General features: G+C 38.8%; 2 protein-coding genes across 8 annotated transcripts; one reads left to right on the forward strand and one right to left on the reverse strand.

Moving 5' to 3' along the window:
* Positions 1-9,762: 9,762 nt before the first annotated feature.
* On the forward strand, positions 9,763-15,292 carry LOC146705857 (uncharacterized). 4 transcript variants are annotated; one of them, XM_085463715.1, is made up of 6 exons: positions 9,763-10,076; positions 10,979-11,039; positions 11,144-11,192; positions 12,772-12,927; positions 13,131-13,223; positions 14,166-15,292. In XM_085463715.1, exons 4-6 carry the CDS (start codon positions 12,856-12,858, stop codon positions 14,478-14,480), a joined length of 480 nt encoding a protein of 159 aa, XP_085319841.1. In that variant the 5' UTR covers positions 9,763-10,076; positions 10,979-11,039; positions 11,144-11,192; positions 12,772-12,855; the 3' UTR covers positions 14,481-15,292. The 4 variants fall into 4 exon arrangements, with proteins under 4 accessions (XP_085319841.1, XP_085319843.1, XP_085319842.1 ...); XM_085463717.1 differs by having other exon boundaries at positions 11,144-11,188; XM_085463716.1 differs by lacking the exon at positions 9,763-10,076 and adding an exon at positions 10,341-10,874.
* A 668-nt stretch (positions 15,293-15,960) lies between these two features.
* Positions 15,961-22,755, reverse strand: LOC146705858 (uncharacterized). 4 transcript variants are annotated; one of them, XR_014921417.1, is made up of 5 exons: positions 19,031-19,063; positions 18,293-18,909; positions 17,769-17,916; positions 17,320-17,407; positions 15,961-16,737 (listed from the first exon to the last, which is right to left on the reverse strand). XR_014921417.1 is itself a non-coding variant. In XM_085463722.1 (5 exons), exon 1 carries the CDS (start codon positions 22,626-22,628, stop codon positions 21,420-21,422), a length of 1,209 nt encoding a protein of 402 aa, XP_085319848.1. In that variant the 5' UTR covers positions 22,629-22,755; the 3' UTR covers positions 15,961-16,737; positions 17,320-17,407; positions 17,769-17,916; positions 18,293-18,328; positions 18,777-21,419. The 4 variants fall into 4 exon arrangements, 3 of the variants coding, with proteins under 3 accessions (XP_085319848.1, XP_085319846.1, XP_085319845.1); XM_085463722.1 differs by having other exon boundaries at positions 18,293-18,328; positions 18,777-22,755; XM_085463720.1 differs by having other exon boundaries at positions 18,293-18,356; positions 18,777-22,755.
* Positions 22,756-27,143: the final 4,388 nt, after the last annotated feature.

Below are 27,143 nucleotides of genomic sequence, written 5' to 3' on the forward strand. Positions count from 1 at the left end.
TATTACTGCAGATGTTACTATGTCAAAGTTTCACAACTGTCTTATGTTTATTTATGTAGGCAAGACCTACTTTTCACTTTTTTGCTTTGCTATATGTTCTTGAGTGTATTAGTTTGCCAGCAGCACGAACATGTACTAGTGTCAATAATAATAGTACGGTGGATTAGAAAACCTGCTCACAAGTTGAATAAACACCCAGGATTGTTTCATCATTTTCATTCAAAACCAATATTTGAGTCAAAATGAGAAAGTTGTTTGTGCTGTCTGATGAAGAAGAAGCAAAATAAAGTGCAGTTTTGATGTAGATGATGTTGTATACAAACTAGAAGAGGAAGATAGTAGGATCTCTGTATCATGCTTTGTCACTTTGTACCATGTAATTCTTTCTATTTCCACCAGGGGGTGTTTTCAGAAGTGGTAGGTGGTAAAAGAAGAGGTCAGCAGGAAGATGGCGAAGAGCGACCAAAGACCAAGAAAAAGAGGCAGTCAGGCAAAGATGAAGAGTATTATATCCCTTACAGACCTAAAGACTTTGACTCTGAGAGAGGGTGAGGCATTAAACTGTTGCATCTGTTTCTTTAAAAAATGTGAATGGCTTTGTGTTTTATGCTGTTTTGTCCTGTGTTATGCGTCGACAGGTTGAGTCTCGGTGGAGAGGGCAGTGCTTTTGAACAGCAGGCCTCTTCAGCTGTCCTTGATCTCATGGGAGATGAAGGCGATCGCCTTAACCAGCAGAAGAAAATGATGAAATGGTACAAATTTCCCTATGTTTGACTCAGTATCCACCAAATGGTCATTTCAAACTATAATTTAAAGTCTTTTTTCCCCCTTCTTTTTTTAGGGACCGTAAGAGGAAGCGTTTTGTGAGAGAAATGGGAAAAGAAGACCAGAAGAAGAAGATCAAAACAGACAGCGGTCAGGTTATCAGTAACAAGAAGAACAGGAAGAACTTGTATCCTTCCAACAAAAAGCTTCTCTGTGTGCTGCTCTCAATGACCCTCTTCTCTACTCCTATGACAATATTAAGCTGTACTGTGAAGATGTTGTATCACTTGACAACATGTCAGTTATGAGGAGTGGAAGAAAAAATACAAGATTGATGATACAGGATCTGGATCAGATGGAGAAACAGGCGGAGGAGGCAGGAAGCCAGCAAGAGGTAGGAAGGCATCAAAATGAATAGCACAAACATGTTAAATATAGACCATCAGCCACCATGTTTTAACTCAACTCTAAAGGTAAATACTTCAAGTCCCTCTTCCAGCCTTGCGAGCTATAACCTCCAACCTCTTTGTTGTGTCGTGCCTCTCCCAGGTCGTGGCCGTGGCCGACGAGGTCCAAACGTACAGAGCTCCGGTGACCACAAAGCACGCTCGGAGCTGAAAACAAAGGATCAGATCATGAAGCAGCGCAAGAAAAAGCAGAAGCACCAGTTCCTGCAGGGCGGGGGGATGAGGAAGCTCCGCTCCAAGAACAAAAAGTGGCTCGGAGAAGTTAAAAAGTCAGGTTTTGGAAGGGGTGGCCATAAGAAAGGCAAGCTGAGGAAGAAACTGTGAGGAGGACAGAGGGTTGATGGTGTGGAGGACATCACGAGGAACTGGGTGATAAGCGTCAGAATCATCTGAGAACATCACCAAAGATTTTCCTGGTGCTTTGTGTGACTGTAGATTAAGGAGAAAATCATTTGTGAATCTTTACACTGCAGAAATGCACGTCACTTCTTCCTTGATGGCCTGCTGAACTCTGCGTTTGCCACAGAGTGATGTTTAATTATGATCCACTAACCTGGATTTACTACTTGTAAGCATGTTGGCAGTCTAATAAAAGTGTTTTGGAGTACTGAAATATGTCTTATCAAAATGGTAAAATACAGATATTAAATATTGTGTGCTTAATTTGCAGTTAGTTTCAAAAATCGTCTCGCCCATCTTTTCTTAAAATAAGAGGTGCTCTATAAAAATGACATTAAATTCTGTAAACGTGCTCTATTTGCAATTATTTATCATTACTGTTGTCCAAGTGGTCTCATTTCAAAGTTGAAAGCGAGCATCGGAACGGGCAAGAAAGGCGACTTTTAATTGACTTTGAATGTGTTGTGGTTACTGATATCAGATGGGCTGGGTTGAGAAACTGGCTTAGAATTCCTCTTGCCTTCAGCATGGCCACGCCCCTCTGACTTCTGCAATCAACAAGGCATTTTTACTCAGGGAAATGTTTATTTCGCTTTTCAGTTTGGACTGTTCTCTGTAAATTCCTGAGGAAATTTGAGAAGATCAGGAGTGTCTGAAAAACGTAAAACAGCCCATCTGTCACCAACAGCAATGCTGCCTTCAAAGTCACTTAAATCACCCTTTTTTTTTCTGGCATGTGATTGGCTGATTAGATATTTGCATTCACAAGCAGCTGAATAGGTTAGTGCAGGGGTCAGCAACCTGCGGCTCTTTAGTCCTTTTAGTGCGGCTCTGCGTGGTTTGGGAAAATAAATTATTTTTTTAAGTAATTAGCTGAAGTGTATTTTATTTATGTTAGTTCTTTTTTAACTTGTAGTTCTAAATTGGAAGATTACTGTGATATTGAAATATAAATATAAAATTATATTCTATTAGTTTTTGAACGCTCAAAATAAGCGTCACACTTGCGGAAGCCGATATACCCGCCGAAACGCCGTGCATTTATCGAGACTTTCAACCCCAGGTAGGCTAATTATCAATCTTCGGATCCACATTATGTCAGCAGCTCCACCGTGAACTATGTTAAAAACAAACACCGCTCACGCCTCACAGATGACAGCTTACAGTCCTGCGTAAAGATGAAAGTGACTTCATACAGCTCCGATTTGCAGACGCTGTGCGCAGAGATTCAGGAGCAGAAGTCCCATTGTAAACATATCACGGCAGACCCAACGATGTTTCCATGAACACGCTTTACAGCTTCTCTTTATTGACCACTTTTCACACACGGTTGCTGTATGCATACAGCCGGTGTTAAAGCTCACAGCCCGACACATACCAACACAACAGCATAGAGAGCACAGACGTTAAGGCGCCGAGGCGTGATCGCGGGTGCCGCTCAGGTGCGTCCGCCTCCCCTGCAGCGGCGCTGCAGACCACGCCCCGCCACACACATTAACCAGGTAAAATACATATTGTCAGGGTTCCTGGGTCGGTGACCCAGTGTTTTCAGTTTTGTCCATGTTCATATATATATATAGCATATAGTAAACAATGAATCTGTAAACGACAGCTGTTGACATTTTTTAAAAATGAATGAAAAAGCATATTTAAATAATCAACATACATGATTTAAATATAAACACACACGTGACAAGAGACAGAACGTGTAGAAGATATATGCAGAAAGAGCTTTCAGTGGTCAGCTGATAACATGATATCTAAAAAATACATAGCTCATTTTCCTGTCTGTTAGTTGGACATGCTAACCTGTTAACAAGCTCCTATATTCACCCATACAGTTTGTAGATCATTTTGCTAAAATAGGTAAAATCTCCACTCTTTCAGGGCACTAATAGGCTAAAGGCATATTACAAAAGGTCATTCATGTATTCACAGATTCTCTGTAGTTATTCTGCTGCTCATTCACCTGTAAAAACCACACCAATCATTATTTCAACAGCCTTTTTATTTTGGAACAAAAGCATTTGACGATATGACTTACAGGACGTTACCAAATTCATGAAGCTATATTTGTGAGTTTATTTATCAATATCAGTTTAATGTAAACAGACTGATGTAGTAATAGACAGTAAAATGTTGGTGCGTGTGTAATATATGAGCGTTTATGTTTCTCTACATGGGTAAAAGTACTCCATGTCGCCCTCTGGTGGTAGCAACCAACTATGAAAAGAATGGATGTTGGATCTTAACTAAATGATAAAAAGTTTTATTACTTTGTATTACTTTCTTTAGTTTGGTAAAATTTACAGTTTTAATCCCGTAAGAAAATTAATCACTATCATAGAGAGGGATATTAGTAATTCGTTTGTTAATAACACTTTGTTTGTGTTTGCTAATGTTTCGACAGGAAAATGGTTTTCTACAAAGTTGTTTCATGTACAGAGTAACACACACACACACACACACACACACACACACACACACACACACACACACACACACACACACGTACGTACGTATGACTTTGCCGGTTTCAGCTGAAACAATTTCAGTGTTTCAAACCATGTTCCAGGATTTTTCCTTCACCATTTATGAGGTTTCAAGAAGAGGATAAACGACAGATATGAATGTTTGAAAAAGTTATAGATGAAAAGATGAAAAATACTCAAAGGATAAATTCAATTGGTTTATTGTTTTATGAATAAGTTGAAAAAGAAAAAGTTAAACAAGTAAATAATGAAACAAGGTAAAATGAAGTAAGAACAAAACGTTAACAAGTAAATAATGAAACAAGGTAAAATGAAGTAAGAACAAAACGTTAACAAGTAAATAATGAAACAAGGTAAAATGAAGTAAGAACAAAACGTTAACAAGTAAATAATGAAACAAGGTAAAATGAAGTAAGAACAAAACGTCAACAAGTAAATAATGAAACAAGGTAAAATGAAGTAAGAACAAAACGTTAACAAGTAAATAATGAAACAAGGTAAAATGAAGTAAGAACGAAACGTTAACAAGTAAATAATGAAACAAGGTAAAATGAAGTAAGAACAAAACGTTAACAAGTAAATAATGAAACAAGGTAAAATGAAGCAAGCACAAAAAGTTAAGTAAATAATGAAACAAGGTAAAATGAAGTAAGAACAAAAAGTTAAGTAAATAATGAAACAAGGTAGAGGAGAGAAAACCCCAACAATCCCCTCTGAGCACGCACTAGGCGACAGTGGGGAGGAAAAACTGCCTTTAAATGGGCAGAAACCTCCGGCAGAACCAGGCTCAGGAGGGGACAGTCAACTGCCGGGACTGGTTGGGGAGGTGAACAGAGGTGGAACAAGACGAGGCTACACCTGCTGAGGAAGCAGTAGAGTTCCTCCTCCAGGGCCAGCGGAAGCGTTTGTTCTTCTTTTTCATGCAGTTTTCTACAAGAGCTTTTTTTTCCAGGATGAGGGTTCTCAACTCATCGATGGTTTCTTTGTTTTGTTTCTCAAGCTTCTTGCACGTTTTCTCCACCTCTTCCAACGTTGCTTGTTTTTCTTCAAGCTTTTCCCTGAGCTCTTTGGATGTTTCCTCCTGCATTATCTTGTCCTTGTGCATGTCTGCGTTTCTTTGTTGTACTTCTTTGTACATGTCTTGTAGCTCCTCATTTCTTTTGTGGATATCTTGGAGCGTACGCTGCAGGTCGTCATGTATGTTGTCTTGTTCTTGCTTTTGCGCCTGCATTTCAGTGTGTTTGCGCTTCAAGTTGTTGTATTCCAACAATATCCCCTTAGTGAGCTCGGAGTTGTTTCTCGCCATTTGCTCCATCCTTTTCTGCATGTGCGAGCATTGTTTGTCCAGTTTTTCTTTTTCCCCTTCTAGTTGCTTTTTCTCGTGAAGAAGGTCTTTATTTTGGCGCAGAGTATCATCCACCTTCTCTTTCAGCATTCTGTATTTTTCCTCCGTGACTTTGAGTTTGTGCTCCATGTCTCTTTGCTTTTTCTCCTGTTCTTCCTTCTGTTGGAGGATTTCTTTATTTTTTTTCACAGCTTCATCGAAGTTTGTTTGGAGCAGCCGATTCATTTGGTCCATATATTGGAGATCCCATTCTGTCTTCTCAACAGTAGCTTTGCTGTCTTTAAGCTGGTTGGACATCTCCTTTAGTTCCACGCTCTTTTGCTTGTTTTCCTTAATTAGGAAGACAATCTGCTCTCGGGCTTGTCCAAACTTGATTCCCCAACCCTCATTAATAATATTTATGTCGGGCTGGCGTTTTTGTCTTTCTTCCAGGTTCTTATTTTGCGCTTCCATCTGTCTACACTTCTCCTCCAGTTGACGTTTCTCTTCTTCAATCTGTTGAATTTTATTCTGGAGATGGTAGTTTTCCTTCTTACTGTCATGTAATGCCCTTTGGACGGCTAAGAGGTCATTTGGGGAAATTGGCCGGCCACGACAGGAAGGAGAAGCGGCGTAATCTTTTTGCCTTGGTTGGTGTCTTGTTGGATACATGTTGAAGGTTGTACACGACAACTCTGAAAAGGTTTCCAAAAGTTTCTGTGGTGAACGTGTGAAGGCTGCAAACACAAATGCTGCGAAGACACGAACTAAAAAACTGCTGTGTGTCACCCCTGTTTAAGGACAAACTTCAAAGGATCGTGTAGTGACATCATAACTCCGTGAGCCAATGAGATTGTCATGTGACATTTTGGAATGGGGATATTTTTTTTTAAACCGTTTTCAAATTTAACTTAATATTTGACTGTTTCTTAACTGACCTGTTTAGCTGATTAAGAAATGAATTGAAACGAGCATCACTAACGTTATATAACAGACAACAGAAAAAAACAGTTTTTTTTTCTAAGTAATAGAGGTATAATACATTTTTTAAATTTTTTTTTTAAATTATCCTACTTTTTATAAGAGGGAACATTATTTAAAGAATATGTATTTAATTGGAAAACTCTCTATTCATCTAAAGGCTATAACAAAAAAGGTGAGCTTCCTGCTCAAAAATGAAATGACCAAAATAAATGGAGCATTTCTCTGCAATTACAAAGTCTGTGTAAACAATCTTGGTTTCAAAATAAGGCTAATGCTGGTGAGATGTCATCACAGGTGTAAATATTACTGCAGATGTTACTATGTCAAAGTTTCACAACTGTCTTATGTTTATTTATGTAGGCAAGACCTACTTTTCACTTTTTTGCTTTGCTATATGTTCTTGAGTGTATTAGTTTGCCAGCAGCACGAACATGTACTAGTGTCAATAATAATAGTACGGTGGATTAGAAAACCTGCTCACAAGTTGAATAAACACCCAGGATTGTTTCATCATTTTCATTCAAAACCAATATTTGAGTCAAAATGAGAAAGTTGTTTGTGCTGTCTGATGAAGAAGAAGCAAAATAAAGTGCAGTTTTGATGTAGATGATGTTGTATACAAACTAGAAGAGGAAGATAGTAGGATCTCTGTATCATGCTTTGTCACTTTGTACCATGTAATTCTTTCTATTTCCACCAGGGGGTGTTTTCAGAAGTGGTAGGTGGTAAAAGAAGAGGTCAGCAGGAAGATGGCGAAGAGCGACCAAAGACCAAGAAAAAGAGGCAGTCAGGCAAAGATGAAGAGTATTATATCCCTTACAGACCTAAAGACTTTGACTCTGAGAGAGGGTGAGGCATTAAACTGTTGCATCTGTTTCTTTAAAAAATGTGAATGGCTTTGTGTTTTATGCTGTTTTGTCCTGTGTTATGCGTCGACAGGTTGAGTCTCGGTGGAGAGGGCAGTGCTTTTGAACAGCAGGCCTCTTCAGCTGTCCTTGATCTCATGGGAGATGAAGGCGATCGCCTTAACCAGCAGAAGAAAATGATGAAATGGTACAAATTTCCCTATGTTTGACTCAGTATCCACCAAATGGTCATTTCAAACTATAATTTAAAGTCTTTTTTCCCCCTTCTTTTTTTAGGGACCGTAAGAGGAAGCGTTTTGTGAGAGAAATGGGAAAAGAAGACCAGAAGAAGAAGATCAAAACAGACAGCGGTCAGGTTATCAGTAACAAGAAGAACAGGAAGAACTTGTATCCTTCCAACAAAAAGCTTCTCTGTGTGCTGCTCTCAATGACCCTCTTCTCTACTCCTATGACAATATTAAGCTGTACTGTGAAGATGTTGTATCACTTGACAACATGTCAGTTATGAGGAGTGGAAGAAAAAATACAAGATTGATGATACAGGATCTGGATCAGATGGAGAAACAGGCGGAGGAGGCAGGAAGCCAGCAAGAGGTAGGAAGGCATCAAAATGAATAGCACAAACATGTTAAATATAGACCATCAGCCACCATGTTTTAACTCAACTCTAAAGGTAAATACTTCAAGTCCCTCTTCCAGCCTTGCGAGCTATAACCTCCAACCTCTTTGTTGTGTCGTGCCTCTCCCAGGTCGTGGCCGTGGCCGACGAGGTCCAAACGTACAGAGCTCCGGTGACCACAAAGCACGCTCGGAGCTGAAAACAAAGGATCAGATCATGAAGCAGCGCAAGAAAAAGCAGAAGCACCAGTTCCTGCAGGGCGGGGGGATGAGGAAGCTCCGCTCCAAGAACAAAAAGTGGCTCGGAGAAGTTAAAAAGTCAGGTTTTGGAAGGGGTGGCCATAAGAAAGGCAAGCTGAGGAAGAAACTGTGAGGAGGACAGAGGGTTGATGGTGTGGAGGACATCACGAGGAACTGGGTGATAAGCGTCAGAATCATCTGAGATCATCACCAAAGATTTTCCTGGTGCTTTGTGTGACTGTAGATTAAGGAGAAAATCATTTGTGAATCTTTACACTGCAGAAATGCACGTCACTTCTTCCTTGATGGCCTGCTGAACTCTGCGTTTGCCACAGAGTGATGTTTAATTATGATCCACTAACCTGGATTTACTACTTGTAAGCATGTTGGCAGTCTAATAAAAGTGTTTTGGAGTACTGAAATATGTCTTATCAAGATGGTAAAATACAGATATTAAATATTGTGTGCTTAATTTGCAGTTAGTTTCAAAAATCGTCTCGCCCATCTTTTCTTAAAATAAGAGGTGCTCTATAAAAATGACATTAAATTCTGTAAACGTGCTCTATTTGCAATTATTTATCATTACTGTTGTCCAAGTGGTCTCATTTCAAAGTTGAAAGCGAGCATCGGAACGGGCAAGAAAGGCGACTTTTAATTGACTTTGAATGTGTTGTGGTTACTGATATCAGATGGGCTGGGTTGAGAAACTGGCTTAGAATTCCTCTTGCCTTCAGCATGGCCACGCCCCTCTGACTTCTGCAATCAACAAGGCATTTTTACTCAGGGAAATGTTTATTTCGCTTTTCAGTTTGGACTGTTCTCTGTAAATTCCTGAGAAAATTTGAGAAGATCAGGAGTGTCTGAAAAAAGTAAAACAGCCCATCTGTCACCAACAGCAATGCTGCCTTCAAAGTCACTTAAATCACTCTTTTTTTTTTCTGGCATGTGATTGGCTGATTAGATATTTGCATTCACAAGCAGCTGAATAGGTTAGTGCAGGGGTCAGCAACCTGCGGCTCTTTAGTCCTTTTAGTGCGGCTCTGCGTGGTTTGGGAAAATAAATTATTTTTTTAAGTAATTAGCTGAAGTGTATTTTATTTATGTTAGTTCTTTTTTAACTTGTACACTGAAAAAAATATGTTGTTGGATTTACTTAATTCAATGGTGGACATTTGTTGCACACAGATGTTTTGCTTTGGCAGCAACTTAAACAATTGAGTTAAATTAACACAATTTATTCATGTTCAATAAACCTGTGCAATTTGTGTTGATAAAATGTGACTTAAACATGTTTTGATGAAGTAATTTGAGCTCTTGAAATATTTTAATCCTTCACAATTTTCTCACTTTATCCCAACACGATTCAATAACTTTTACCCAATACTACTTGGTCACTTAAATACTACATGTTATCTTCAAATTACATTTTGCTATTATATTCTAGTATCAAATACACAATTTTCAAATGGAGGCCTTATAACAGATTATATTGTTCTCTTCCAAGATGGTTGCTGGCATCCACCAGTAACCTTTCAAAACAAAATGTCTAATTTCACTGCATTGACAGTAGGTAAAGAATTAAACTGACATTACTCCACTACTGAATCTACACTCAAAAAAGTCAACTAAGGCAGTTTTTTGATTAAGTCAATAGACATTTGTCTATTTAACATGAACATATTGAGTTTAGGTTTTTAAATCATTATCAGTTGTTGGTTTAACATAAAATAACAAAAAGTTTAATGAACTAGATTTGCATTCTTCAGTTCAATTAATTGTAATTATTTTAAATCAACAACTCTAAAACCGATGCCTAGTGCGCATGCTCAAACTTCCCAGAAGTGAAGAGGCGGGAACGCGGAGAAAGTTATATGTGTTCAGTGAACTGCCATTTCCCTCTGCGGAATCTTCCACAATACAGGTAAGTAATAAATAACTCAAAATATCTTGGTCAAACGAAATTGTTCTGTCCGTTAATTGTTCAACAATGTTTTTAATTCCAAATGTGTAAGTTGTCATTAGACAGCGGGAGTGGAGCAAATACAGTGAAAATCTGGTATTAGACGGTGCCAATCGGTACCGTCTAATACCTGATTTCTAATCCGCTCTGGGTATATTTATACTATTATTAGCATTTCCACTTCATTGTTTTTCTTTCTTTTTTTTTTTTTTACCCATTTTTGCAGTTAGTCTTATAGTGTTTTTAGCGGTTATTGATATGTTTAATTCAATATTTAACACGTTTGTAATTCACTTTCAAAGTAAATGAAGTTAGCTAAAGCTAGTATGGTTGTCTCATTGAACTTTTACCTAGCTCTCTTAGCATTCACTTTGGTTTTAAATGACGGTTATTGCAAGACATGGTCTTTGTTCACTTTTTTTATTATCATTTGCATTTTTTCTTTCTTTCTTTCTCTCTCCTTTTATTTTAAGCATTCGGCCTCGCGCAGTAATGCAAGTTAAACTAGCATGCGCGAGTTGCTAAATATTAGCTGTGTCCAAATTCAGGGGCTGCATCCTTCGAATTGACTTGAATACTAGTGCATGGGGAAAAGAGCATAAACACGAGGTCAAAGGAAAAGGCAATGGCGGATAGTTATGAAAATTGCCTGTCGGACCTTTACCGCAACTACCAGCATCTTTATTGCATAGTGTGAAACACTGCTATTACATTTGGCAACAGATTGGATATTTATCTGTGAATTTTATATTGCAAGAGGTATTTATATGTATTTGTATTTTTTTTATACATTTGCAACAAAGTAAAAAAAAATCCACTGTGGAATTTTTATAAAATAATTTTGTCTGTTTTCTTTATCATAGTAACACCACAAAGAAAGCTGACCCCTTTTTCTGATTGTTTGTGCCTCCTCTTTAATACATGGTAAGCCTTTTACCATCATATATTTTTTATGATTGATTTAATCAAAGTGAAAAAAAGGTGCCAATAAAACCATCCTTAAAACTGCTTTTCTTTTTTTCTTTCAGTGACTTGTATGTGGCAGTGCAAGCGTTGTTCCATCAGGGAGAGTAGTAGGTACAAATTATTGAAACACTGTACAGGGCTCGCAAAATCGCTAGCCCGACGTCCCGGGGCTAGCGATTTTTCCAGTCGGGCTACCAAAATCTATCTCTGCCCTGCCCGTCGGGCTGTCATAGGAAGGAAAATTATGTCAATGCTTTTGCATTCTTTCGGAAATGTAGCTGGGTAATTATGTCATTGGCATCAGTGAGCCACTGTCAATATGTGACATATTGAAATTGCGTTTGAATTTGCACTTGTTTTTTGCTTTCACTTTGCAATTGCGCGAACTGTGTATAGAGAGTGACAGTACTGATTGGTGAGTGATGATAATTTGTGCACCAATTCCTCTGACATTGTCTTATCAATCGTTAGCTTACTATGTAAACATGACAAGTGAAATCTCCCGCAGCTTAAACATGTGAGAGGTTGATCGCGCAGAGAATCGCTGAGCTTATGTGAGTGGGTGTAAAAGCAGCAGGATATATATTTTAGTTCTGCTGAGCCAAATAAGACAGGTCAGGGTGAAGAAGTGACAGCCAAAGAAAAGCTTACCACAAAACGGAGAAGTTATGACAAATCAGACTATAAGGCAAAAAGAAAGTGCAGCTTTATGGTTTCATGGACAAAAGAATTTCTGTGGCTGCAATATGACAAGCTAAATAATAACCAGGGGTGCACATAAGTGGTCCGCAGGTGCGTATTTGCTGTCAAAATAAAAAACGCGCACAAGATAAGAAGTTGCAACGCGTGTTTGCGTACATAAGATTTTCTGGAGGAGGACATATTTGTTTAGAACTCTTAAATATGTCGAAGAAGCTCGTTTAAGCAATTACTTTGGTGTTCCTCCACCTCCAAACAAATGTCAGAAGGAGTCTGAACCACAAAAGAAGCGTGTATTCTCGGAAAAGTGGTCGCAGGAGGTGAGCTGGCTTCAAACAAATGATGAACGCACAGAGATGTGGTGCAGAATGTGCCGTGAAAATCCCACTCTAGCGGACAAAAACACTGCCTTTTATATGGATGCAAACGCGCGTTGCAACTTCTTATCTGTTGCGCGTCTTTTATTTTGACAGCGAATGCGCACATGCGGACCACTTATGTGCACCCGTGTAAATAACATAATGTTCTGCCGGGTGTGTTGTTGGTTTTCCCTCGATTTCTAAGTCGACAAGCGCCTTTGTTACTGGGACCAGTCATTTTAAGAAAGGCCCCCATTAGAAATGGATTATTGCTCAGTCTGCAATATCTTTCCCAGAACAAACACCAATTGCAAACATTATACTAAAAATAAACCTGAAAAATCTGTTTAGAACAGTGTACTATGTTGCAAAGAGTGAACTACCACTGGTGCAATTTAGCAGTCTTTGCAAACTTCAAAAAGCAAACGGTCTCGATCTTGGTTCCACTTGCCTCTTACTTGTGACTTTAGTGGAAATTTCAAATTCAGGATCTGACACAGACTGATTCATGTCCTACACAGACAGCACTGATGTCTGCATGGTCTTCTAAAAGCAGCTTTAGTCAGCTTAGATGTGAAGTGAGTGAAATATACAGTTGAGTTTTTAATCAATGTATTTGTTCTCTATTGCAGATTGACAAGGAGTTTCTGCAAATCACCACAAAGCCTCTGCTATCTACTTTCTTTGCCGAGCTTGACCAATACGCGCCACGCTTAATGGAAATCTTTCTGACCAAAGGAGGGACACATAAAAAGAAAATAAGAGGTCTCATGCTTGCCATCTCCAAGGTTTGTATTAGGATTGAGTAGACTTTGTCATAGGCAGCAAAAATAACTTTTATTTGGAGATGAAGTTGTCAATTTTGTTTCGGCTTAACAAGTGGTACATGCCAGGTTCTAACCTAAAGAATAATTATGCAAGTTAACTGATTACCCTAGCTTTAAGAAAAACAGAATGGTTTTGGCTCATATTATCTCCTCCTCCTCTCCAGCATGATAACATTCATACCAGACGAGCATGCATCTTGAAGTCTTTGTGCATCCACCTAAACGAAGACTATGAGAAGTTAATAAAGGAGTACTTGGTGAGCCATTGTGACAGCATGTTGTCTGTAACAATCTCATACAAATTGTGACGTTGCCTCAAATGCAAATCGTTAAAATTAAAATTTTGAGATTAACAACAAGTCACCTGGTATTGGGGAAAGGATGTCTTGAATACCAAACAGTATTAAGCGTTGCAATAAAGAATTTCTGGAATTTGGTATTGGAAGGAAAGAAATTTATGCATACCGTAGTTAAACTTGATACACAAACATACAATGCATTTAACATGCATCAAGACAATATTGCTTTTGAATCTGTACTTAAAACAAGTCCTGTTGTTTTTTCATTGCTATGGTCATCAGTATTTGTAAATAGAAATGTCTATGAACTTTGAGCTGTTTAGTACTAACACTTCTATAACTGTTTTATTTTAGCAGCTGAATTAGCCTTTTCTCGAGTCCTGTCCCCCTAAGTTACTCTTGCTACGTCCGACAAACAAATGGTTCCCTCTGCGCACCAACGGGTACCCGAATGTGCAAGCAGACATGCTTCATAATGTTCGGTACATTTACCTGGGAGTGGGGCCATACACACTGTTTAATCCATTCACGTTGTTTTTGACTTTGTGAATGGAAAGAACACAACTCCTCCAGACACAATATCTCGGAGTATCGGTGGGCACACCGCTTCTCCATCTTGCTTGAGGTTAATGTTTGTCAGACACAGTAACGGTTGCTATAATGTGTAATTGGACAATGGCCCTTTCGGGGGAGGGGCCGGTGAGAGGTCAATTATGCCACCTCTTTTGACATGAGAGGTGTATTTTATCATTTACGTATTGGAGTAATTACTAACAACTTTTTTAGTGGTGTAATTTTCTGTTTATTACTTTGACTACTTGGATTTTATGAACAGCATAGAAACAGTTGTTTAAACAATCTCTTAATTTTTACTTTGTTGTCATATATTTTTTCATGTAGGATACGGACAGCGAGGCAAAAAGCTGCATGGAGCAAACTGTGATGGGGGTGTACGTCATCCAGAAGGAGGGTGCTGAACCTGAAGATGACCCAGAGGACTTTGGTGTCCTGATTGAGGGTGTGGAGGCTAACACTGATTTGGGTAACATTGCACGAGCATGTGCTCTGTTGTTTGGACTCATATACTGTTTGAACCTGAGCTACCCACCAGAACTTAAATGCACCTTTGAAGTCCTCCAGAAGATACTTTTAAATCTTGATGGACAAAATCTCTCTTCAAAGCTACAGTTTCTAAAAAACAAGCTTATGGGGTGAGAGCACTTGAAAATGACTGATAGGTCTTGAATGGTTCATTGGTGCAATGGTGATTTCCAATATATAATGTTAATATTTGAGTTGTTTATATTTTATTTTTTTTCTTTCATTTAAAAAATATATTTTTTTAAGTTTTTGGATTTTCTCTGTTGGGCAATTCACCTTTTATACAGCACTGCAGATGATTTTTGTTTGTCCTTATATAGATGGCTCAAAATGGATCAGAAGTACTGACAGAAGTACTATGTTGTGTTTATGTGTCAATGGCCTGTAAAGTTTAAGACCACTGCCACCTGTTAAGTTCACTGTATTATTGTGTCCATTTTGCTTGCTAGCATGTTTTAAAACACAGCAAAACTATATTGTTGGCTGTGGAGGACTGCAACCAAAATTAAAAAAATAAATACAGAAATATAAAAATTGGTCAAACTAATAATTATTTCAATGAGATACACCAAACAAATATAGATTTTCATCACCTATGGATTTTTTTGTTGTTGTTGTATTGCCCCCAAATTATTTCTAATTATTTTATTTTATTTTTCCAAATTCACACAATTCTATTTTGTCACATGTTTTAACTTGCCAAGTGGGAGATGTATTTTTATCTTTTAGTTTAATTTTTTAAAATGCAGTCGATATATTGAGCAAATTTTTCATCTGTTTTTAGTTGTGGAAGCTTTAGTTCCAACATGTAAATAAGTATTCTAATGTTTTACCTTTTGAAGTGGCATAATGCTTGCAGGTGTACAAAAATGGTAAGCTTTTATATTGTCCATTAAATCCAGTTAATAAAGATAATGTTATCATAATCTGATTGTGACTTTTTTTGTAAAGTAGTGGGTTTCTAAATGTGTAACAAATGTAAACAAATCTAATTGAAATAATTTGGTTGAAATGAGTGAAATAATTGCCTTGATTAACAAAGTAGTTGTTGAAACAACACGATTTAATTCTGTTTTCCTAAACTTTTTAAATTGTGTAGAATGAATTAAAACAAATTTCACTCCACATACTTAAATAAATCAGTTCAAATCAATGTAAGTATAGTATGTTGATCCAACGTAATTTGATTACATTAAACCACCAAATGCTAAATGTGTTGGTTTGACATGATCGAAAAGGGTTTATTGTACTTGGTTAAATTGTGTGCAAAAAGGGTGCCATGATTAAATTGTGTTCATCCAACAACAGATTTTTTTGAGTGTATATAAACCAACAGTTAAATAATGTCAGTTCTTCCGTGTTCTCTGGAATCAATCACAGCAAAGAAATTAGACTGTTTCTTTTGAAAAATGTTGGGAAAGAACAATACAAAACATTCTATTTAAGGCCTCTGACATCAAGATTCAGTTAAACAACAATTATAACTAAACAATTTGAGGTAATGTTAGTTTCCATTAACATTAGGTTACTGAATTGGCAAACACCTTCCTATTAACATTACCCATTTTACCCCAATAACTAAAGAAATTAGCACTTGCAGGTCAAAACCTTTATTCAAGAGATGCAAAAATAACATTGATACAGTGACTGTCAAAAATTACGGCACTGATCATACTGTGACATCTTGGTTCAAAACAGCAAGCTTAGAAATATTCAACGTTCCTTACTTCAACTGAATGAAACTGAAAATACCATTTCACACGGCCCATATGGGATATTTAGACTGCATAACTGTTCACGCTACATCTCTTCACTAGTAAAAGAAAGAAAAAATACAAAGAGAAATTTAAAAATGCTGCCAAACAGAGAACTTGTACAGAGCAAAAGGAAAAACAAACAACAACAACAACAAAAAAACGGCTCGTCCTCATGGCAGTTGCAGTGTATATAAAAATGAACCCTGCGATCTGTTCCTGGAATTGAGCTTCAAAAATGCAGCAGAACAAGTGTGAGATTTAAATGTCTTCTCACCTAGAGCTGGTCACCTCACATGCATAACAGTGAGCTTCGTTGCAGGAGCAGTTTTGTCTTAGTTGTGAGCTTTTCTTGAGAGCTGAGTTGCTTCCAACTCCATTACCACCCTTTGAATCACCTCAAAAGTGTAGCAGAGTTGTGATGGGTAACTCATATTGAAGGAATAAAAAAGGTCCAAACAGCATGGCTACTGCAAAGGTCACGTTATCCAGATCTTGAAGAACTACTATACCCTCGATGATGATGCCAACGTCAGAAAAGTCATTGCCTGGTGTATCCTCTGGAGACAGATGTTCATTGTGGTTTTCTCAATCTGTGCAGTGGCCTCAGTCAAGTCCTGGTTAAACACAAAACATTTCTTTAAGATTCCTTTTTAAACTCATCTCTTTTGAATCTACCAGTTCTAATGTTAGAGTAATTTAAACCAATGCAAGCAACATAGTAAATAGCTATAGCCAAAGAGTGGCCTGCCATGCTGCCATTCATGGTCTAACAGAGTTTCTAAGAGAGGGTGAAAAACATAATTTCAAATGCTTTACATTAGTTTTTCTTAGAAAGACACCGGCCCATCAGAAATCCAGGTTTTGTCACTCAGAAGATGTTAGAATTTAGACTTTCAGCCCCACAATTTGGTTAGCTGTTGGTCTTTTTTTTTTTTCAAACAAAAGCTAATGTAAATATTGGTGGGATTTTCCTTTGTTCACTAGAATGACAAATTTAAAGTTTTTTCACACTGATGTGACCCCTAATACAGGGGTGGGGCCTCAAGGGCCGGCGGCTGAGTTCACTACCAGGCCTCATGTGAACTTCAAATTATTAAAGAGGACTACTGGTCCTAACTGGTCCAATGAGGATCAAGTGGATAACTAAATGCATTTTAAAATGTTGCAAAGCCACAATCTACTCATAAAACACTCACCATGAACTCCTGCACCAAGATGTTGCAATTGTCTTTCACACAGATGCGGAGCACTTTGATGAGACTCCCTTTGAGCATTAATGTCATCCTAAAGTATTATAACAAAGAAAACAGATATTTGTGAACTTTTCAGTAGCACAGAAGAAAATGATCCCAGACCAAAACTTAAACCAGTCAACATGCAACACCAGCATCTACAAAGCAATATCAAAAGTTCCTGTTTGACATCAACTTTATGGATATATAGTTTCCAGAACATTTATTTTTTTAAAAAGATCAATTTTTCTCAGTGGGCCAGTAAATGCATGACGAAAATTATGGCATCCTTTCGGTGGAATCAGTACTCACGGGTAATAGTTGACTGTTTCAATGGATGCAGCATAAAAATCTTTTACTGACCTAATGCAATACATATACACTTTGTAGTTAAAGAATTTTAAAGTTCTTACTATCATCATGGCAGCTACATCCTTTAGCTTTGTGCCCTGTTCCCCCGATCACTTTGCAAACACTTTCAGCAGACTGTCAGAGAGAAACTCAGCTCCGTCAGAAACCTGTAAAGGCATGGTTGGGATGCACTGGAATGCTGCATTTCATCTGAAATGACATAAAATTATTTTGAAATAACAGCAGGCACTGTGCTTGGTTAATAATCAGTAATGTTTTGTTGAATAAAAACTGTGTTTCCAGATCTTATGGGATTAAAAAAATCCAAAGATGTTTATTTCTGATTTGCAACCCAAGAACCCACAAGTTACAACCTCATTTTAGTTCAAGTGTGCATTAATGTGAGTCCAGTAATCACCTTTCTGACAATACATACAGGTATAAGTCAAACCTATGGCAGATTTTGGATTTCTCAGTTGTATTAATAGGGTGGTCTATTTGAGTATGCATGCACCTAATAATTATAAAAAACCTATTATAATTAAGTTACAGAAACCTTAAGCGAAAATAGAATATACTTTCTTACCATAACACCTTGAACCCACAATCCATCAGCTGACTCCTGGTGAAATGCAGAATAGATGTGGTCTCTCAATGTGCATCAACAAAAACAAAAACAAAAACAAAAGGACAGCAGGTGAGGGCAGGAGGGGTAGGGATGTAAGCTAGCATAATACCGCTGATGATATTAGCTAAAGCTGTTCAATGTCCAAAATCTCACTAACACCACGGTGCAGTAAATACACAATGTAACTGAAGAGTCAGTTGACAAATCTATTCACACAGAAAACCAAATTATGTTATGAGTGCCTCGTAATTAGGTTTAATGTGATATTACGGCTCTTGTGCCAAAGACAAATTCAAATGAAAAAGCGCCAATTCTTTGATAACAGATAAAACAGCAAATAAGCTAACGGCTCTTTTTTAGCATGTTACATGGCGGCACTTTAGACGTTTAACTACATTTGGCTGAAATATGGTAAATATTAATTCAAAAAATCAAGACATACCAAAAAACGTAGAGTTGGCTGCTCGACTTGACTGAGATGGATGCATTTTTTAAACCACGATCCAAAGCCCGCGAGATGAAATCACGCGTGGTTTCACGAGATTTAACGTTGCTATCTTATTGACTTACTTCACCTGAACATGATATAAACAATTTAATACACCCTTTCTGCATATCATGTAGTTTTTACACTATATAGTTACATTTATCTTTAAAACATGAGGCAATTGTGTTAAATACATGCAAGATGCTTACATAAATCCAAGAGATGGCCAGTCCCTTTTTTTCAGTGTAGTTCTAAATTGGAAGATTACTGTGATATTGAAATATAAATATAAAATTATATTCTATTAGTTTTTGAACGCTCAAAATAAGCGTCACACTTGCGGAAGCCGATATACCCGCCGAAACGCCGTGCATTTATCGAGACTTTCAACCCCAGGTAGGCTAATTATCAATCTTCGGATCCACATTATGTCAGCAGCTCCACCGTGAACTATGTTAAAAACAAACACCGCTCACGCCTCACAGATGACAGCTTACAGTCCTGCGTAAAGATGAAAGTGACTTCATACAGCTCCGATTTGCAGACGCTGTGCGCAGAGATTCAGGAGCAGAAGTCCCATTGTAAACATATCACGGCAGACCCAACGATGTTTCCATGAACACGCTTTACAGCTTCTCTTTATTGACCACTTTTCACACACGGTTGCTGTATGCATACAGCCGGTGTTAAAGCTCACAGCCCGACACATACCAACACAACAGCATAGAGAGCACAGACGTTAAGGCGCCGAGGCGTGATCGCGGGTGCCGCTCAGGTGCGTCCGCCTCCCCTGCAGCGGCGCTGCAGACCACGCCCCGCCACACACATTAACCAGGTAAAATACATATTGTCAGGGTTCCTGGGTCGGTGACCCAGTGTTTTCAGTTTTGTTCATGTTCATATATATATATAGCATATAGTAAACAATGAATCTGTAAACGACAGCTGTTGACATTTTTTAAAAATGAATGAAAAAGCATATTTAAATAATCAACATACATGATTTAAATATAAACACACACGTGACAAGAGACAGAACGTGTAGAAGATATATGCAGAAAGAGCTTTCAGTGGTCAGCTGATAACATGATATCTAAAAAATACATAGCTCATTTTCCTGTCTGTTAGTTGGACATGCTAACCTGTTAACAAGCTCCTATATTCACCCATACAGTTTGTAGATCATTTTGCTAAAATAGGTAAAATCTCCACTCTTTCAGGGCACTAATAGGCTAAAGGCATATTACAAAAGGTCATTCATGTATTCACAGATTCTCTGTAGTTATTCTGCTGCTCATTCACCTGTAAAAACCACACCAATCATTATTTCAACAGCCTTTTTATTTTGGAACAAAAGCATTTGACGATATGACTTACAGGACGTTACCAAATTCATGAAGCTATATTTGTGAGTTTATTTATCAATATCAGTTTAATGTAAACAGACTGATGTAGTAATAGACAGTAAAATGTTGGTGCGTGTGTAATATATGAGCGTTTATGTTTCTCTACATGGGTAAAAGTACTCCATGTCGCCCTCTGGTGGTAGCAACCAACTATGAAAAGAATGGATGTTGGATCTTAACTAAATGATAAAAAGTTTTATTACTTTGTATTACTTTCTTTAGTTTGGTAAAATTTACAGTTTTAATCCCGTAAGAAAATAAATCACTATCATAGAGAGGGATATTAGTAATTCGTTTGTTAATAACACTTTGTTTGTGTTTGCTAATGTTTCGACAGGAAAATGGTTTTCTACAAAGTTGTTTCATGTACAGAGTAACACACACACACACACACACACACACACACACACACACACACACACACACACACACGTATGACTTTGCCGGTTTCAGCTGAAACAATTTCAGTGTTTCAAACCATGTTCCAGGATTTTTCCTTCACCATTTATGAGGTTTCAAGAAGAAGATAAACGACAGATATGAATGTTTGAAAAAGTTATAGATGAAAAGATGAAAAATACTCAAAGGATAAATTCAATTGGTTTATTGTTTTATGAATAAGTTGAAAAAGAAAAAGTTAAACAAGTAAATAATGAAACAAGGTAAAATGAAGTAAGAACAAAACGTTAACAAGTAAATAATGAAACAAGGTAAAATGAAGTAAGAACAAAACGTTAACAAGTAAATAATGAAACAAGGTAAAATGAAGTAAGAACAAAACGTCAACAAGTAAATAATGAAACAAGGTAAAATGAAGTAAGAACAAAACGTTAAGAAGTAAATAATGAAACAAGGTAAAATGAAGTAAGAACAAAACGTCAACAAGTAAATAATGAAACAAGGTAAAATGAAGTAAGAACAAAACGTTAAGAAGTAAATAATGAAACAAGGTAAAATGAAGTAAGAACAAAACGTTAACAAGTAAATAATGAAACAAGGTAAAATGAAGCAAGCACAAAAAGTTAAGTAAATAATGAAACAAGGTAAAATGAAGTAAGCACAAAAAGTTAAGTAAATAATGAAACAAGGTAGAGGAGAGAAAACCCCAACAATCCCCTCTGAGCACGCACTAGGCGACAGTGGGGAGGAAAAACTGCCTTTAAACGGGCAGAAACCTCCGGCAGAACCAGGCTCAGGAGGGGACAGTCAACTGCCGGGACTGGTTGGGGAGGTGAACAGAGGTGGAGCAAGACGAGGCTACACCTGCTGAGGAAGCAGTAGAGTTCCTCCTCCAGGGCCAGCGGAAGCGTTTGTTCTTCTTTTTCATGCAGTTTTCTACAAGAGCTTTTTTTTCCAGGATGAGGGTTCTCAACTCATCGATGGTTTCTACGTTTTGTTTCTCAAGCTTCTTGCATGTTTTCTCCACCTCTTCCAACGTTGCTTGTTTTTCTTCAAGCTTTTCCCTGAGCTCTTTGGATGTTTCCTCCTGCATTATCTTGTCCTTGTGCATGTCTGCGTTTCTCTGTTGTACTTCTTTGTACATGTCTTGTAGCTCCTCATTTCTTTTGTGGATATCTTGGAGCGTACGCTGCAGGTCGTCATGTATGTTGTCTTGTTCTTGCTTTTGCGCCTGCATTTCAGTGTGTTTGCGCTTCAAGTTGTTGTATTCCAACAATATCCCCTTAGTGAGCTCGGAGTTGTTTCTCGCCATTTGCTCCATCCTTTTCTGCATGTGCGAGCATTGTTTGTCCAGTTTTTCTTTTTCCCCTTCTAGTTGCTTTTTCTCGTGAAGAAGGTCTTTATTTTGGCGCAGAGTATCATCCACCTTCTCTTTCAGCGTTCTGTATTTTTCCTCCGTGACTTTGAGTTTGTGCTCCATGTCTCTTTGCCTTTTCTCCTGTTCTTCCTTCTGTTGGAGGATTTCTTTATTTTTTTTCACAGCTTCATCGAAGTTTGTTTGGAGCAGCCGATTCATTTGGTCCATATATTGGAGATCCCATTCTGTCTTCTCAACAGTAGCTTTGCTGTCTTTAAGCTGGTTGGACATCTCCTTTAGTTCCACGCTCTTTTGCTTGTTTTCCTTAATTAGGAAGACAATCTGCTCTCGGGCTTGTCCAAACTTGATTCCCCAACCCTCATTAATAATATTTATGTCGGGCTGGCGTTTTTGTCTTTCTTCCAGGTTCTTATTTTGCGCTTCCATCTGTCTACACTTCTCCTCCAGTTGAAGTTTCTCTTCTTCAATCTGTTGAATTTTATTCTGGAGGTGGTAGTTTTCCTTCTTACTGTCATGTAATGCCCTTTGGACGGCTAAGAGGTCATTTGGGGAAATTGGCTGGCCACGACAGGAAGGAGAAGCGGCGTAATCTTTTTGCCTTGGTTGGTGTCTTGTTGGATACATGTTGAAGGTTGTACACGACAACTCTGAAAAGGTTTCCAAAAGTTTCTGTGGTGAACGTGTGAAGGCTGCAAACACAAATGCTGCGAAGACACGAACTAAAAAACTGCTGTGTGTCACCCCTGTTTAAGGACAAACTTCAAAGGATCAAAGTGTAGTGACATCATAACTCCGTGAGCCAATGAGATTGTCATGTGACATTTTGGAATGGGGATATTTTTTTTTAAACCGTTTTCAAATTTAACTTAATATTTGACTGTTTCTTAACTGACCTGTTTAGCTGATTAAGAAATGAATTGAAACGAGCATCACTAACGTTATATAACAGACAACAGAAAAAAAACAGGTTTTTTTCTAAGTAATAGAGGTATAATACATTTTTTAAAATTTTTTTTTAAATTATCCTACTTTTTATAAGAGGGAACATTATTTAAAGAATATGTATTTAATTGGAAAACTCTCTATTCGTCTAAAGGCTATAACAAGAAAGGTGAGCTTCCTGCTCAAAAATGAAATGACCAAAATAAATGGAGCATTTCTCTGCAATTACAAAGTCTGTGTAAACAATCTTGGTTTCAAAATAAGGCTAATGCTGGTGAGATGTCATCACAGGTGTAAATATTACTGCAGATGTTACTATGTCAAAGTTTCACAACTGTCTTATGTTTATTTATGTAGGCAAGACCTACTTTTCACTTCTTTGCTTTGCTATATGTTCTTGAGTGTATTAGTTTGCCAGCAGCACGAACATGTACTAGTGTCAATAATAATCGTACGGTGGATTAGAAAACCTGCTCACAAGTTGAATAAACACCCAGGATTGTTGCAGAATTTTCATTCAAAACCAATATTTGAGTCAAAATGAGAAAGTTGTTTGTGCTGTCTGATGAAGAAGAAGCAAAATAAAGTGCAGTTTTGATGTAGATGATGTTGTATACAAACTAGAAGAGGAAGATAGTAGGATCTCTGTATCATGCTTTGTCACTTTGTACCATGTAATTCTTTCTATTTCCACCAGGGGGTGTTTTCAGAGGTGGTAGGTGGTAAAAGAAGAGGTCAGCAGGAAGATGGCGAAGAGCGACCAAAGACCAAGAAAAAGAGGCAGTCAGGCAAAGATGAAGAGTATTATATCCCTTACAGACCTAAAGACTTTGACTCTGAGAGAGGGTGAGGCATTAAACTGTTGCATCTGTTTCTTTAAAAAATGTGAATGGCTTTGTGTTTTATGCTGTTTTGTCCTGTGTTATGCGTCGACAGGTTGAGTCTCGGTGGAGAGGGCAGTGCTTTTGAACAGCAGGCCTCTTCAGCTGTCCTTGATCTCATGGGAGATGAAGGCGATCGCCTTAACCAGCAGAAGAAAATGATGAAATGGTACAAATTTCCCTATGTTTGACTCAGTATCCACCAAATGGTCATTTCAAACTATAATTTAAAGTCTTTTTTCCCCCCTTCTTTTTTTAGGGACCGTAAGAGGAAGCGTTTTGTGAGAGAAACGGGAAAAGAAGACCAGAAGAAGAAGATCAAAACAGACAGCGGTCAGGTTATCAGTAACAAGAAGAACAGGAAGAACTTGTATCCTTCCAACAAAAAGCTTCTCTGTGTGCTGCTCTCAATGACCCTCTTCTCTACTCCTATGACAATATTAAGCTGTACTGTGAAGATGTTGTATCACTTGACAACATGTCCAACCCGTTCTCACTCCCAAAGCGTAACATTTTACGCTAGGTGATAAATCGTCACCATATTACGTTTTCGGCTACCCACCATGTTCCTAAATGACGACCTCGGAAAAAAGAGGAAATATGAGAACCGTCTGGACTGAATCTACACATGTTCGCTCTTTTTATTCAAATCGCTTAGAAACACGCTATTTAACTTCATTAAAGTCCTGGTTAAGGTCAGGAATAAGGTTATGGTCAGGGCTAGGGATAAGGTTAGGTTTAGGGCTGGAATACAGGGCTGGAACATCTATTACCGCGGAAGCGTCATTGCACTGGATCCCAGCCATAACCCGCCGCGTACCATAAGAACGCCGAAGGTCTCCTTTCGCGTTTCTCAGGAACGCCGCGGGACGTGACAAAACGTCGACATGTTACGCCTCGGGAGTGAGAACGCTCTGACATGTCAGTTATGAGGAGTGAAGGAAAAAATACAAGATTGATGATACAGGATCTGGATCAGATGGAGAAACAGGCGGAGGAGGCAGGAAGCCAGCAAGAGGTAGGAAGGCATCAAAATGAATAGCACAAACATGTCTGCCTGTTAAATATAGACCATCAGCCACCATGTTTTAACTCAACTCTAAAGGTAAATACTTCAAGTCCCTCTTCCAGCCTTGCGAGCTATAACCTCCAACCTCTTTGTTGTGTCGTGCTTCTCCCAGGTCGTGGCCGTGGCCGACGAGGTCCAAACGTACAGAGCTCCGGTGACCACAAAGCACGCTCGGAGCTGAAAACAAAGGATCAGATCATGAAGCAGCGCAAGAAAAAGCAGAAGCACCAGTTCCTGCAGGGCGGGGGGATGAGGAAGCTCCGCTCCAAGAACAAAAAGTGGCTCGGATAAGTTAAAAAGTCAGGTTTTGGAAGGGGTGGCCATAAGAAAGGCAAGCTGAGGAAGAAACTGGGAGGAGGACAGAGGGTTGATGGTGTGGAGTGTTGTATTGCTGATAATGTTTGCACTCCGTGCTTACTGTCCCTTGTGGTCCACCGTAGTGGCAACGGGGAGTGTTTGCTGTCACGAAAGTGGGTGTGTTTTATGTTGAAATGGACGAGCGGCAATAAAGATAATGGTGGCTCACGAAGCAGATTATGAACACGTTATTCATAAGTTTGAGACAGAATATTACATGGTGTCAGAGTAAATCGAACTAAACGCCCACCGACAGAGCGAAATGGATTCGTCGGGAGTTCCTGCACCACGGATGGACTGGGATTCAGCCAATCTTCCCGATGCCTGGCGGAGGTTCGTGCAACATGTGAAGCTAATGTTTAGCGGCCCGCTAAGCGGCAAGCCCGAGGAGACCCAGTGCAGCTATCTTCTTCTGTGGGTAGGAGAAAGAGGCAGGGACATTTATAACACATGGCAGCTGTCTGATGAAGAAGCTAAAAAGCTGACCACATATCTCGACAGGTTTGAACAGTACCTCATGCCGAAAACGAACACCATTTTCGCCAGATACAAGTTTAATGAAAGACTCCAAGGTGAAGGGGAGTCATTTGAACACTTTGTGACCGAGTTAAAGTTACTCGTCAAGCAGTGTGGCTACGTTAACAGTGATGAAATGGTCCGAGACAGGATTGTCTTTGCAACCAGTTTACCACAAGTCAGAGAAAAGCTGCTGAGCCAAGGGTCAGATTTGACTCTAGAAAAAGCCATAGACATTGCACGCTCCTATGAGATCGCACGAGAGCAATTGAAAGCCATGGTTGACCCACACACGAGCCTGCAGGGAGCAGCGCCCGCGCATGCAGTATCCGCTAAGCGCCAGAGTACGCAGCAGAAAGATAGGAGGGCACCTCATTATAATAAGATGGGAAAAGTGTGTGGAAGATGTGCACGAGCACACAGCCAGAAGGAGGAGTGTCCTGCAAAAGGGAAGAGGTGCAAAAAGTGCAATAAAATGAACCACTTTGCCAAAGCATGCCGTTCACAAGCACCACACCAACCCAACCCAGTGTACTCTATTAACCCTGACACTCCAAGCGATGAAGCGGAGCTATTCATAGATTCCATAACAAAGTGCAACGAAGGGGAGGCCGATGAACAGGCTTACGCCGACGTAGAAGTAGGCTCACTGCATCACACCGTGAGTTTTAAGCTTGACACAGGAGCCACTGCTAACGTCATCCCTGCCCGATTGTTTAATCAGAATCAGAATCAGAATCAGAATCAGAATGGGTTTATTGCCAGATGTTGAGGTTTACAACATTAGGAAATTGCTGCGGTGCTTCAGTGCAGACAATAAGAATTAAAGTGCTATGTAGAAAGAAAGATATGTGCATGAGATATACATGAGATATATACATGAGAATAAGAATTATGAGTGCTACGTAGAAAGATATATACATGAGTGCAGGTGGTGATCAGTGCCAAACATATATACATGAGAATAAGAATTATGAGTGCTACGTAGAAAGATATATACATGAGTGCAGGTGGTGATCAGTGCCAGACATGAAATGATGCAGTGACACAGCGTAGGGTCATGTGTTAGTGGCGGGGACAGTCATGTGGTTATTGTTCATGTGTCCAACAGCAGAGGGGAAGAAACTGTTCTTGTGGCGAGAGGTTCTGGTGCGAATGGACCGGAGCCTTAAGAAGTGTTTTAAGCAGGTTAGCTTGGCACCGCCCACACGCACACTATCTGGCTATGGAGGAGAAAAACTCAACATCAAGGGCACATGCCAGTTGAAGTGCAGGTGGAAAGGCATTCACAAGATGCTGACATTTGACATAGTAGACACTGCAGCACCCCCCATCCTAGGGTTGAGAGCATGCCTGGATCTAAACCTAGTCAAG

The sequence above is a fragment of the Copadichromis virginalis genome, linkage group LG7 (genome assembly GCF_057382275.1).
Source record: "Copadichromis virginalis isolate Kocher_CV1m ecotype Utaka linkage group LG7, C_Virginalis_male_GT1.1, whole genome shotgun sequence".
In the NCBI taxonomy this organism is placed as follows: domain Eukaryota; kingdom Metazoa; phylum Chordata; class Actinopteri; order Cichliformes; family Cichlidae; genus Copadichromis; species Copadichromis virginalis.

Coding starts and splice junctions, on each gene's coding strand:
- LOC146705857 (XM_085463715.1), top strand. CDS start 12,856: ATGGAAATCTTTCTGACCAAAGGAGGGACACATAAAAAGAAAATAAGA. Junction 12,928..13,130: donor TCATGCTTGCCATCTCCAAG/GTTTGTATTAGG, acceptor CCTCCTCTCCAG/CATGATAACATTCATACCAG. Junction 13,224..14,165: donor AGTTAATAAAGGAGTACTTG/GTGAGCCATTGT, acceptor TTTTTCATGTAG/GATACGGACAGCGAGGCAAA.
- LOC146705858 (XM_085463722.1), bottom strand. CDS start 22,628: ATGTATCCAACAAGACACCAACCAAGGCAAAAAGATTACGCCGCTTCT.